General features: G+C 31.7%; 1 protein-coding gene and 1 long non-coding RNA gene across 4 annotated transcripts; both read left to right on the top strand.

The window, feature by feature from the left end:
* Positions 1-830: 830 nt before the first annotated feature.
* On the top strand, positions 831-4,784 carry LOC148272031 (uncharacterized). 3 transcript variants are annotated; one of them, XR_015824951.1, is made up of 4 exons: positions 831-849; positions 1,195-1,395; positions 2,583-2,710; positions 3,227-4,784. It is a non-coding gene; the product is annotated as an uncharacterized LOC148272031 (long non-coding RNA). The 3 variants fall into 3 exon arrangements; XR_015824950.1 differs by lacking the exon at positions 831-849 and adding an exon at positions 863-931; XR_015824949.1 differs by lacking the exon at positions 831-849 and adding an exon at positions 877-1,103.
* A 2,547-nt stretch (positions 4,785-7,331) lies between these two features.
* Positions 7,332-12,837, top strand: LOC148272030 (U3 small nucleolar ribonucleoprotein MPP10-like). The gene is made up of 7 exons (XM_088240600.1): positions 7,332-7,600; positions 7,692-8,083; positions 9,042-9,262; positions 9,918-10,141; positions 11,431-12,149; positions 12,279-12,499; positions 12,638-12,837. The coding sequence occupies exons 1-7, from the start codon at positions 7,524-7,526 to the stop codon at positions 12,791-12,793; spliced, it is 2,010 nt and encodes a 669-aa protein (XP_088096726.1). The 5' UTR covers positions 7,332-7,523; the 3' UTR covers positions 12,794-12,837.
* Positions 12,838-13,888: the final 1,051 nt, after the last annotated feature.

Below are 13,888 nucleotides of genomic sequence, written 5' to 3'. Positions count from 1 at the left end.
GACGTGATTTAAACAGAGATAATGAAGTAACATCTTTGATGGTGGATGAGAGATGATTCCACAGTCGAGCCGCATGGACACTATATGAGTTAGAGAAGAAAGAGGAATTGTGGACGGGTATTAAGAGAGTGCCTTGAGAATTAGAACGAATTTAGAATTTACGAATTTAGAATTTATGAATTTAGAATTCATAAGTATTTATTTATACAACAAATTAATTAAGTAGTACAAGTGAATATAAATGTTTTTTATTTTTACTGTTGGTTCATCTAAACTGCAAAAAATTATCTAAATTAGGTTTATTTTAGTTTTAAAGCTGATTTTATACATTAATGTTGATTTATGTTTCAAGCATTGTACTAAAAAAATTAACCAACACGCCAGATACAAATGATTTTTCGTGTGTCAATATAAATAACTCCTTTGGCGTTACTACAAAGTTATGTCGACACTTTTTCTGACAACTGTCATTCTAATCATGTTACATTTTAAGGACCATAGTACATTCAATACGATGGCGATGGGAAGATTTAGAATAGGGCGAAAACTGGAAAGATCTTCCACATCTAGTTGTTATCTTATTTAAAGTGGAGTTACATTACCTTTCTTTATGGGCTCTTGTTATTTTATTATATATTTATTTTTCATTTAGTTTTTTTCCAAAATTTAAAATTTTAACCTTACCGGTATTTATTAGAAGATAAATTCGCATATTTAAATACGTAGGTCTTCTGTTACCTTTGTGTCAAATAATACTTTAAAAAAAAAATACGTTTATAAACGTCAAAAAAATGGCCCATATCATTTTAGTGCCCAGCCTTGAGTCCAGGTGGTGTTGACTAATCTATGGTAAAGAGTATAGGCTGCCGCATTTTTGTATATTTTCATATTTTGACACTTAACACTGACAGCTGACTGATAGTAAAAAAATGTGAAATATGTCGTAAATCTGTGAATTTAAACTAGATTATTTATTTTAACTAACTCGTTTTATATACTATCTTGGTTGATTTATTTTAAACATGGCATTACTAACTGACAAAGTTGAGTCTCGAAAATGTTTATGTGAATCTTCCAAAAGCATTGACGATGACTCCCTATTGGTTACTACTCAATTGCATTATAATGTTTATATTTATCTTATCCAGTATAGGTCATATTCATCCTAATTAAATGTAAAAAATATTTTTTCAGCACATGCTACCTATAGAGTACAAATATGCCCTATGCGAATTGAAGAAAAGTAATGACAACTATTTCGAGTGCAAGTTCCGTGTGAATATATGCTCTAAAGTGGATGCTATTCGCTGGTTTGAAGAGTTAAAGTTTTCGTCCAATACGGCATATACTAAGGCAAAAACTTATCAAGAAAACACACAGGGAAATGTTTTTAAGGTATATAATTAAAACTTAAAGAATGTGAACTGAAAATATATTTCTTTAGAATTTTAATCAGCGCTTTGTGGTACTTCTCTAGATTAGTAAAAAAAAATAATTTAATATTCAAAAAATAAAATACCTAACTCTTGGTAGTTCACCCACTAGCTAACATTGATTTATTTAAGTTATTTAACACATTAGTTATGGGAAGGCATGGCCTCTGGCAAGTCAGTGACAATGACAGAAGGCTGATAGTGTTTGCCACCGTCAGCAACCTTGTCATTGGTAGAACCCTACTTCTCCATAAATATACTTGGACTTCTTCCGGCGGAATAATGAAAGCTCAATGAGATCACATCCAACTACCATTATGCAGCGTATCGGCAATGGGACTGTGAGTGCCCCTAACGAGAAGAGGGTTCATTTCCGTATGGGATAGATGTCACAATAAAGGCTATTAAAATGAAATACCTGATTAACAAATTACAACAGGGATGGAGAACATTTTAGAGAAGGTAATATGGAAGTCTGGGCATTTACAAGGCTAATGACCTTCCATTGTCTGTTTTAAGTGGCCAGTTTACACACTGTGTAACATTCACCATTTTACCTATGTTTGAACATCCATTGTTAATTCCAGTGTTTTGTCTACAAACATTTGGACAAGTTCAAAATATTGTAGTGAAATTCCTGGGTAAAAATGATGAATATTTGGCTTTTACTCATAGTAAACACATGAAACTATTCACCAGTCTTACGATGTCGGTCACGACAAAACCAGGTCTCTGGTAAAAATCCTAAATAAAACTATTCATATTGTATATTTATTATTATAACATGAAACTATTGTCCAAGCTTTTTTACTTCAGTCTTGTAAAATCAAATTTGCACAATGTTCTAGAACAAATGTTAACAATCCATCCGGACTTCATATGTAGCCAGCCTTATTGTGAGCTCAATTTTCTTAGGGCGCTATTGTACCATGGTAATAATCAACAGATTTCTTGCTACCGAAAAGGCTGACTAATTGCCAATGATACAAAAAATGTTCATCTTCCAGTTAGTTAGGGAAGAACCCTTGTCCCCACAAGCACATAGTAAAATGTAGTAGTTTACCAATCCTTAATAATTACACATTTTTAGAAGATTTAAACAACTTGTTATTTATTTTGTGAAAATAAATTGAATGTATTTTTTTATAGAATGTTTGGAAATGTATTCACAACACAAGACCAGCACAATCTGTCAGAGTACCCCACTCTAAACATACAAACTGTCCAGCGCGGCTTATTATAACAGTAAAACAGCCTTTATTATCCAAAAGTTACCGGTAAGTGTTTTTCCTACAACTGTCAAGTAAAACTCCATAAACAAATAATCATTTATGACTGTAGACATTATACAAATTTATAAATTATTATAGGGCCCATGCAAAAGTTGCGAGTCTGCAAAAAGTTTACAGGAGTGCAAAAATATATTTTTTTTCAAATAGGTTCTCTCAAAATTATTAAATGATAAGTTTGTTGATATACGAATAGTTTAATTAAGTTATAAAAACATTGAATTTTATACATTTAGTATGGGTTTGAATCACTTGAAAAAATAATCTGTTGTTAAAAGCATAAGCAAAGTAAAAACTTATGGGGGGTTTCAGGTTCGATACCCAGTAGGATCACAATATTTAGTATAATAGTTTTTATAGTCTACATCTTCTTTGCTGTAATTCGCGCCACTGCAATTAGGCATCTGTATTGTTGTGGTGCAAAAAAATGTGCTTATAAATGTAAGTGTAATGTGATTTAATTAGCTTATTTATAAATAATAATTTTTATTTATTTTCTTTTAGAAGCAAAGATGTACATCTGAAAGATTTTCCTATGGTTGTGACTCTAAGACATATTCACAACCACAGTACGGTATATCAAGAAGACCTGAAGTATGATACTCCGGATGATGATATTCAAAAAATATTTCTCAGTTATTTCAAAAAAGGTTATGCGCCAGCAAAGGCTATGGATATCTTTGTAACTGAAATGGAAAAAGAGTTGTTGGGTTCTGATGATTCTACTTTGCCAGAATTTTCAATATGTCCGGATGAAAGATGGGTTTATCATTTTTACTACAGAGTTTTCAGACCCGATTATGATAAACGAAAAGATTTTGAATGCAAAGATCTCAACCTATCCAGTTTTACAAAAGATGATTTGGTAAATCCCTACATTACAGAAATATTAGAAAATATGTCAGAAACATCAGAAATTTTATTGGTAGATGCGGAAGGAAACATTGAAAGAATCAGTTTACTCTCTCCAAATGAAAAGCATAATTTTTCAGACAAAGAACCTGAAACATCCTCGGTTATGGAACAGTTACATTCGATATTTGAAAATATATTAGAAAAAGTCAATACAAGTGACGATGTATTTCAAGCAGCAAAAAAGTTTATTTCTAATAATCAGAAAATCGATTCTGATAAGTCATTAGTATCAGCTCTTGAAAACTTTGGGAAAACCAACATAAATAATTTTCATCTAAATAATGCATTCAAGAAACATTCACATGCACGACGGATGTCTCGTGTATCAAGAGAAATTTTGAGTCGTCATCCAGCATATCAGTAGCTAGCTACTAAATCACATAATGCGGTTTCAGTCTCCTAGCTTTTGCCGATAAATTATTTAATTATTTTATAATAATTGTGTGTTTACATAGTGTTCCGAATGGGCAGACTTTATGTAAAAATCTCTTAGCTGAGTGCTGGACCCTCCATAAAGATGAAGGTTTGCTTTTGGATCAGGCTTCAGCGGTATCAGGGAAATTATAGCCTAGTAACTAAATTATGATAATTTACCATGTTAGAGAAATGAACGTTAACGAAATATAATGGCCCATACAGGCGGAGCGCGCTGATATTTACGAGATTTGCGACCTAAACGGTACCTGGAGTGGTGGGGGTAATACGGCCCGTTTCACAGCGTTACTGCACGCTCCACCGAGCCCAACGCACGGCGCTTTAAAAGGGTGTAATAAAGAATTAATAAATCAGTTGAACTCTTATCTCTAGCAAGCAAACATCAAGTTTCATTTCCGTCCCTCCGCCTTGTGTGTTCTCTGCTCTCCGGTCTTCGCCTCCCAAAATTGTAGTAACGTATATTTATACATAGTATATTGTAGATTATTACTTTTCACTCAAATTAATTGCCATTTTATCTCTTTTATTTTATAATAATGATTCAAATTAAAATAATTTTATTATACATTATCATTTTCTCAAATCAAACAATTTGGGTAGGTAGGAACAAATTGCCTCAGGGCAATATACCCGCCCTTATATGATATATATATACATATATAAACTGTTTACATACGTACATTATATGTGTTTAAATAAATGATTATCTTGACTATCTTTTATCTTCTGCGCAACATTGTTTCCCATTTTGTATGTACTACATTGAACTCTATTTTTAGTCAAATTTTCCAATTATTTTCATTGTTTTTTATTAAACTTTTCTATATAACTACAGATTTAATAAAAAAAAAGAAATTTTTATTGAATTGACCAAGATTTGCTCTAAAAACAACTCTGCAAAATAGAGGATTCCAACATGACAAAATATTATGATTTAAATTACTTAACAGTTTGTTGGACTATTATTTATCAACATTTGCATATCAAACCGCAACAAAAACTTTTAATCATTTAGTTCTCTAATTATCTAGTCCAATTCTTTAAAAGATCTTTATGTTTATTCTGTCAAATCTTTCTGTTCTAAATGTAAAGAGGTGATACTTCATTTCATCTGCATCGTTGTATTTCTTTTGTAAATATTTTCTGTATTTTTCTTTCATCCTAATATCTCTTCTTTTTTCCAAAAGCCTCTTAGGTATGTATGTATACATTTAAAATAAAATAAATAGAACCGTATTCTTAGTGCTCCTCTCCCTTCTTTTTCACTGCTTTTAGCAAATGCTCCCTTTCCTCAAAATCAATCAACCCATTTTAACTATAAATAGTGTTTAGTCTAAATAGGCATTTATCAATAATATTCCTAGCCGATTACCTTTCCTTCCTATCCTTCCCGTGACCCACTTTTAAGGTACCTACCTAACATCAAGATAGAATAAATACAAAAATAGAACATTTGGATTTGGAACGAAACAAACGTCATTTTAGAACATCCTCATTGTGTCAAAGTAGGTCCATTTCCGTGTTTCTTTCCCTTTTTCAAATATTTTCAACTATACAAAAATTAATGAAATTTGTTTTTCATTGCAGTCCGCTTTTCATTAACAAGTAGTAACTACAAAACTAGCAAATTTAGTAAAATAGGGAACTCTTCAACTAGAGGGGCAGTGTTATTTTTAAACAATAATAGTGGTGTTATGTTGTTAATTTTCTTAATATATTGGTTTTGTAATTTCCTATTTTATAATCGATAATGATGTATTTACAAGTATTGAATTCATATGCAGTTTTGGACCGATATAATTTATTATAGCCTTGCACAGGTGAAAAAGATGTTAGTTCTATTTGGCTCTATTCCACTGTGTGTATTTTTATTTGGCATAGGTACAACCCCCCATCAAGCTAAAATTGGTAGATTCGTTATCAGCTAGAATAGTTTCACAAAAGTAATTTATACTTTTACTTGTAGCGAGCTACGCTGCAAAAAACTTTTATTTAAGAAATATTTTACTGCGCTCTTCTAAAAACTGCAGTTTCGCATATCAGAAATAACTCAAAAACCATGGTGAGCTTTGGGGAGAGAGGGCGGCTGCTATTTCATAAAAATTGGCAATTATTCAAAATGTTTCAAAACATTATTTTTACTTTTAATTCCAAAGTATTTGCATCCAGAAATGCTCGAGAATTTTTAAAAAAATCGGTAGATCTAGCGAAAAATCGGTGGTGTAGGCAACGCTGGTTTCTTCGTTTCTAGGATCTCTTATTCAACTTTTGAAGGCGCCGTGGGGCAGATGGTTGGACGGCCAACTGTGAAACTGGCGTCGCAGGTTCGATTCCCGCCAGTTGCAAGAAAAAATCCAGCAAAGATTTTTTCTCAATTGGTCTGGGTGTTGTGGTGTATTATTCATTACTTCCTTCCATATCCTTTCTTTCCTACCTGCTGACGAGCCTATTTAATAGAGGCTTAGTGGGTTATTCCTTTTTAAAAACAAATATTGTCCTATTTGTTTAAAACCACAAATACCAATATTATGAAAAATAGATTTTGAAATAAAGCAATCAGTTATAAGCAGCGTTGCCAGACCCGATCAAGCAAAAAAAAGTAGATTCAGAAAAATAAAATGAATGACACAATTTTATCAAAATTTATAGTATTTTTATTGTCAAACAAAGAAATAATTAACGTTTTAAAGTTCTTTCAGTGCAACTTAAAACTTCATAAAAACTGCGAACTGCTGAAGTACTGAAAAAATTATTAAAACAATGATCAACTAAATTTAAATAGATATTTAACTGAAGATAAAACCATTTATATTATTTTTAATATGAAAAGTGATTCCTCTACATTTCACTTCATAAAATAGACATATATACATTTTTAAATAATGTCATGAAATTCTATGCCATGATTTATTTTACCATATTATATTCAACAATACTAGCCAATTCCATAATTAATATATCATTCATTGTATACTTACGTACGATAGATAAGCAGTTTTTTTTTTAAATAAGCATCTGATGGCTATCGAAGTGAGCAAACAAGCAATAAATGATTATAATATAAATTCGTTTTATTTGCATTGAAATTTTGTTCTGTGGAAAAAACAAGGAAATGTACAAAAATCGGTAGAATTTCAATCGACTTCGGTAGATCGGTAGATTGCTCCCAAATCGGTTGATCTATCGAAAAATCAGTAGATCTGGCAACGCTGGTTATGAGCATCACTATCCAAGACATATTAACCATAGAAATAGAAATGATCGTCAATGTGTCAAAAGTGGAAATGCACATGGGATTTTTGGGTTTGTGGTCGATTTTGATTGAATTTGTTGTTTCGTCAGCTTTTGACAGGAAGAGTTGATCAGTTTATAGTTAAAAGATCTTTCAGGCTGATGGGTACATTTTAACATTTATCGATACTTCTGTTATTCTGATAAAAACAACATTAAAATGGATTCTAAAATTGTATTGGACAAAGCTAACGACAGTTTTGAAAATCTTACTAGTAAATTCGAATTCTTTTTGAGGTTAGAATGGCGTATTGAATTTAATGTACATGGCTTAGTATTGTTTTGAATATACATATCCTAATGTTATCTGCCTTTACGTTGATTATAGTGCTCAAGAAAATGCTGTGCCCAAGGTAAAGGAGCTTACAAAAATTCTTTATGATTTCACTAAAAACGAAGAGGATTCAGTTGCAGGTTCTAATGCCTTGCCTGAGTTAATTATTCAAGATTTTGACGAAGAACAAATATGGCAGGAAATAGAATTACAAAATGAAGACAAATGGAGCAGTTTTCTCTCAAATGTTTCAAAAATATTATCTCTAAAATCAGACTTTGAAATTCCTATTAAGTTATCCGATGATAGCATTATATCGAATTCATCTCAAAGCGAAAATGATTCAGATGCTTTTGTTAGAGATAAAGAAGATTCAGAAATATTTGAAATACCTACTAAGAAAAATGTAGAGAAAAAGAAGACCAAAAAAACTAAGGATAAATCAAGTAAGTCAATTAGTTTTAAATCTTGAGAGAGAAGTCTTACTTTTAATGTGTTCTGATTTCTATGTTGCTAAGCGTAAGCTGGTTCACGATACTAGGTTTATTCAATTTTGCAAATGTCACAGCACGGATGGAGTGGATGGACTGAGCAATGGAGTGAATGGACTGACCAATTTTGTAATTTTTCTTATTTCTCTGAATGAACTGCTTGCTGAAAAACTCTACACTGTAATAGCTTCGTTTTCATTATCACAGTAAATTTATTTTAGCTATAGCAAGATCTTTTTTTTATTTATTATTAAATATATTTTTGGGGGTGGTTTGTTTTAAAATAATTATCATGGGTTGTATTTTTGTAACAAAAATCGATTAGCAATCAAACAATATTTTGATCGAGGTCAAAGCAGACACTGATTTCAGCTGTAATAAATAAGTATTAATTGGTGTTGGCGAATCTTCATATAGGTGCAAAAGGGACAGGATCGAATTTGACGGGAGAAAAGGAGTATATGAATTAATTTATGCTGTGACACATTATCAAACGGCCTAACCACTAGACAATATTAATTGTTGCTTAAATATGCAAGTTATCTCAAATACTTAAAAGGGCTGATGGGAATTTATGAAATTTTATTGCTTGCTATGCCAGTAATTTATGTGAAGTCGTAAAATTGCAGTCAATTTTTAGAATCGGTTAGAATAAATTATAACTTTGAAACTGATTATCATAATAACACATGAAAAGGATTCAGCCTAGACTTACATAATATTCTCTATTCCAAAATGTTTCCATCTCTGTTGTAATGTGTATCATAGTATGCTTTTAGAGCGGAAATAAACAAAAACAGTCCTACCATGTTATATAAAATAAATTGGAACTACATTCCGTTGATTTAAACACCCATGGTTTTAACTTTTGATGCTAATGCACTTTTTGAATTGTGATTTAAATGACTTGCAGAATTTAAAGAGAAGGTGTTCAAAAAGGGGTCTATTGTTGATGATAAATTCTTTAAATTGAAAGAATTAGAAGAATTCTTGAATGCACAAGATAAAGCAGAAATGAATAAAATGAAAAATGTGAAACCCCTATCTAAAGATAGTGATAACAGCAGCGAAGAAGAAGAAGATGAAGAAATTGACCTTTTCACCAATATAGATTCTGACGATGAAGGCATGATGGTTAGTAAAAATATCTTAATTTTGTCATAATATTGGGGTTGACAGGTGACACAGAGTAAATTTATTTTTTATTTTTATTTTAAACGCCTTGTAGGCTTTTACATGTTTTGAATATATTTATATATATAAAGAACAGACATGTATTTTACACAAAAGTAACAAAAAATTGAATAATAAGAATAAGAAAATAAAAAAATATAAAAACTAATCTTACATTTAGTACATACATAAATTTATTCCAGTAGAGAGAACAGAAGTTCATTATCCATCAGTTATATTTACAAAAATATTAAAATTAGAAAAAAATACTTAAAAATACAGATGTAAGTTAATAAAGGATATACAATTTAAAACAACATAGTATTATTGAAGTATTTGGGTTATTCTTATTTTTTCCACGTAGTTGCATCAATCAATACTCAGTCGATTAGTTAGATTTTGGTCTCAAACGTTTGTTGAAAAGGACTGAAAATATAATCGTTGTCAATTATTATTCTCACCAGAAATTCGACTAGTACTAATGCACTCAGTGGCTTATATTGCGGTAGATAAGTGGTATTGTATTCATGAAATCATCAGTTTTTGTTCTAAAATTCTGGTCAAACAGAGGTTTTTTTGGTGATTCTGAAAAAATATTTTCTATTAATTTTTTTAGGATGATGAAGATACAGATAAAAAACAAATCAAATATGACGATTTTTTCGGTAATGATGCTAAAGAAGATGATTCTGAAGAAGATGATATTCCTTTAAACCAAGAAGCCCTTTCTCAAAGTGATGATTTAGGATTTGACGATGAAGAAGATAACAATCAAGACTCCAACAGTGAAATAGACCTCAAAGAAGTGGAGAGTCAAACAGAGAAAGTAAAAAATGTCAGGTTAGCTATATTTATTCAATGGTAATTAGGTAAAGAATTATATATGAGTTGATAAATATCAAACGCCAGTATGTCCACCCAATTTAAAAAAAAACATTTGTTCTACAAAATGCAAAGAAAAAAATATGATCATTTCAGTACTGTTCAAATTAAAACATGTCCTCATTATTACAATAAAACACTGTCAAAAAACTCTGTTTCAATAGTAGGTCCACGTGGACACTGTGGTGGGTCGTTGTGGACATACCTGTGTTTGATATTTATCAACTCAAATAATATATCCTTTTTTTGTGTTTCTGTGTAAAGTGATTTTTTAAATCAACTAAAATGACTGTTCATAAAAGGAGCCTTATCCTCGGATGACAACTGGTCAAACCTGAGAATGTTGAAGAGATCGCCCCCTTCTTAATAGTCCGATACTTTACAAATCTAGGCTCGGAGGGGAGATTTAGCAAAATGTAAACTCTCGCCTTCCGCACAGTAGCCAGGCTCTTTATAGACCTGGGCTTGGAGGGCGAAAACTATTCACGGGGACCCGTCACAATAAATCTTCACAGGACGCAGTGACGTCAGGAGCTTGCATAGCACTGACCCTCACCCTCACCTCTAAGGATAAGAATAAGACGCTTCATAAGCCCTGTAAATGTCTTGACTTCATTCTAAACCTTTCCTTATAAAAATATTTTCCAGTTCTCTGTTGTAATATATATTGTTGTGATCGTAAAACAACGACGGATTGGCAAAAAATCCAACATTGACTTTCTTTTATATTTGATCTTAAAAAGGTTTCATGAAAGTTTAATATTCAAGGTTTAAAAATAATAAAATGTTTGTAAATAAAATAAATTAAAAACAACTTTGTTTTTAACCACTTATTTTTTATTTTTTCTACCAACCAGTTTCAAAGCTACACAAGCTTCTTTATCAGGGTATAATTAAGTAACCTAACCTTGATAAAGAAGCTTGTGTAGCTTTGAAACCGGTCGGTAATAAAAGATTAGTGGTTAAAAACAAAGTTATTTTATTATAATGAATAACCACAAAGTTAGCGCTACAAATATAAATTTTATATAAATAACTAACCCAAGTATCAAAGGATATATATTTGTATTTATCTAGTGACATGTCAAAAAAAAATTATACCCCTCTCAAGGAAATTTGAAAAAATCACTTGTAGATAAATTTTAATTTATATTTCTGTTACAAATATCTAATGTATTTGCTTCAATTTATGTTAAAGCAAATTATTGATTTAAAAAAATCCAATACATCATGGCAATTCTTTATAGGTTTGATTTAGCCCAACCTTCGTCTGATGATGATGATGATGACGACGATAAATCAGTTCGGAGTAATGAAAACGCCCAGCAATCCAATGAAATCAATGAAAATATGTCAGAGTTACAGATACGGCAACAGAGACTCAATAAGAAAATAAATCATTTAGAAAACTCAATGTTTCAAGATAAAGCTTGGCCCATGAAAGGAGAAGTTACTGGTTCGAGCAGACCGCAGAATTCACTTCTAGAAGAAGTAGTCGACTTTGATTCAATAAGTAGACCAGCCCCTGTTATTACTGAGGAGACTACCCTTAAACTTCAAGACATCATCATTCAGAGGATCAAAGATAAGACTTGGGATGACGTAGAACGTAAAATCAAGCCAGTTGAGGATGTTCAAGAATTTAAAAAGCAGTTGGTATTGGACCAAGAAAAAAATAAACTTTCATTGGCACAAGTGTATGAACAGGAATACATCAAGCAACGGGAAGCTTTGGATCCTGATGCTGATGAAAAACCCGAAGAGGAACCTAAAGAACACACTGCAATCCGTTCTCTATTAACATCATTATTTACAAAGTTGGATGCTCTGTGTAATTATCACTACACTCCAAAAGTTGCTGCTCCAGAGGTGAAGATAGTCAGTAATATGCCCGCTATTAGTATGGAAGAAGTAGCACCCGTAGCGACTACTGATGCTACTTTATTGGCACCAGAGGAAATCAGAGGTACATATATTTGAACTAATGGCTTGTTGCAAGAAATCATATCCTATATTTTTTGTATCTTTTATTTTTTGTCTACATTTTATCTTCCTATTTATTTGTGTATTACTATAATCCTCAATACTTTTAAAGGTAAATCTAAGGGTGACATTATTGGCAAAACAGAACGAACTGAAACGGATAAAAAACGTGAAAGACGCAAGAAGAAAATACGCCAACGAGAAAGAGAAAATGAAAGACAGAAAAAAGAAAAAACACTGGATAAAATGAATCCTGGTTTAGGGAATAAATATAGTAGAAATAAAGCCTCTCGACTCCTAGACAAAGTTACTAAGGACAGAAATATTGACAAGGTGAGTAAAATTATGTTAAAAATGAATTCCCATGTATCATTTATATTTCAGTTGTAGTTGTTTTTAGTATTTAGCTATGTTCGAGAATTTACATTTTCTTCTTCATTCAAAATAACTGAGAAATTACTTAAATTTCAGATGGAAACAATTGGAGATGGAAAGTCATTAAAATCATCATCAGCATTCTTTAATCAGCTTCAAGAAGAAGTTTCTAGCTCAATTAAATCAACACTAAAAAGAGCCAATAACAAGAAAAATAAGGATGCAAATTCCGCTAAGAAAATGAAATTATAGGATATGTTATGATTTTACAAAATAAAAAACATTTTAAATTGTCAGTCTTGTTTTTCTTCCATGCATACTAATTTATTTTTTTAAATTAAAATTCATTGACACACCGGGGTGCTATTCTGAACCACTCTGGCGGCATGAGAAAACAGTTTTTCTCGTGTATTTTGTATGTAAATACACGAGAAAATACGGCTGCGAGAGCGTTTGGAATACCAGCCCTGAATAAAAGTGTATCTAATTGTCTTCTCATTCTTATTAAGACTCAGACACACCATAAAATTAACTTTTTGTGGTACAAAAAACAATACGAACTAAACTATAATATCTACCAAATATTTTTAAAACTATGTATCAAAATTAGATAGTAATAATTAGATAGATTAGGTAACTTAAAACATTTTTTAAAAGGAATAACCCGCTAAGCTTCTTTTTTAGAAGCTTGTCAGCAGGTGGAAAAGAGATGATATGGAAGGAAGTAATAAACATTATTATAATTACAAACAATATCAGTGTTACTTCTTATTTAAAATGACTTACTACATCTATATTGTAAAAAAGGAATACTATTGTGAGTGGTGTAATTAAATCTATAATGTTTTTCATACCAATCTCCTGTCTTATGCTTATCCTGCATTATGATTATCCTGCCTTATGCTTATCCTGCCTTATGCTTATCCTGCCTTATGCTTATTCTGCCTTATGCTTATCCTGCCTTATGCTTATCCTGCCTTATGCTTATCCTGCCTTATGCTTATCCTGCCTTATGCTTATCCTGCCTTATGCTTATCCTGCCTTATGCTTATCCTGCCTTATGCTTATCCTGCCTTATGCTTATCCTGCCTTATGCTTATCCTGCCTTATGCTTATCCTGCCTTATGCTTATCCTGCCTTATGCTTATCCTGCCTTATGCTTATCCTGCCTTATGCTTATCCTGCCTTATGCTTATCCTGCCTTATGCTTATCCTGCCTTATGCTTATCCTGCCTTATGCTTATCCTGCCTTATGCTTATCCTGCCTTATGCTTATCCTGCCTTATGCTTATCCTGCCTTATGCTTATCCTGCCTTATGCTTATCCTGCCTTATGCTTATCCTGCCT

The sequence above is a fragment of the Micrasema longulum genome, unplaced genomic scaffold (genome assembly GCF_059751315.1).
Source record: "Micrasema longulum isolate JH-2025_06_02 unplaced genomic scaffold, ASM5975131v1 h1tg002521l, whole genome shotgun sequence".
In the NCBI taxonomy this organism is placed as follows: domain Eukaryota; kingdom Metazoa; phylum Arthropoda; class Insecta; order Trichoptera; family Brachycentridae; genus Micrasema; species Micrasema longulum.
The sequence above is the reverse complement of the archived record's forward strand: the minus strand, read 5'-3'. Positions and strand labels throughout refer to the sequence as shown.

Excerpts from the sequence above, each read along its gene's own strand:
- LOC148272030 (XM_088240600.1), top strand. The coding sequence starts at position 7,524 with ATGGATTCTAAAATTGTATTGGACAAAGCTAACGACAGTTTTGAAAAT. Across the intron at positions 8,084-9,041 it reads AAAAACTAAGGATAAATCAA|AATTTAAAGAGAAGGTGTTC; the intron begins GTAAGTCAATTA and ends AATGACTTGCAG. Across the intron at positions 9,263-9,917 it reads CTGACGATGAAGGCATGATG|GATGATGAAGATACAGATAA; the intron begins GTTAGTAAAAAT and ends TAATTTTTTTAG.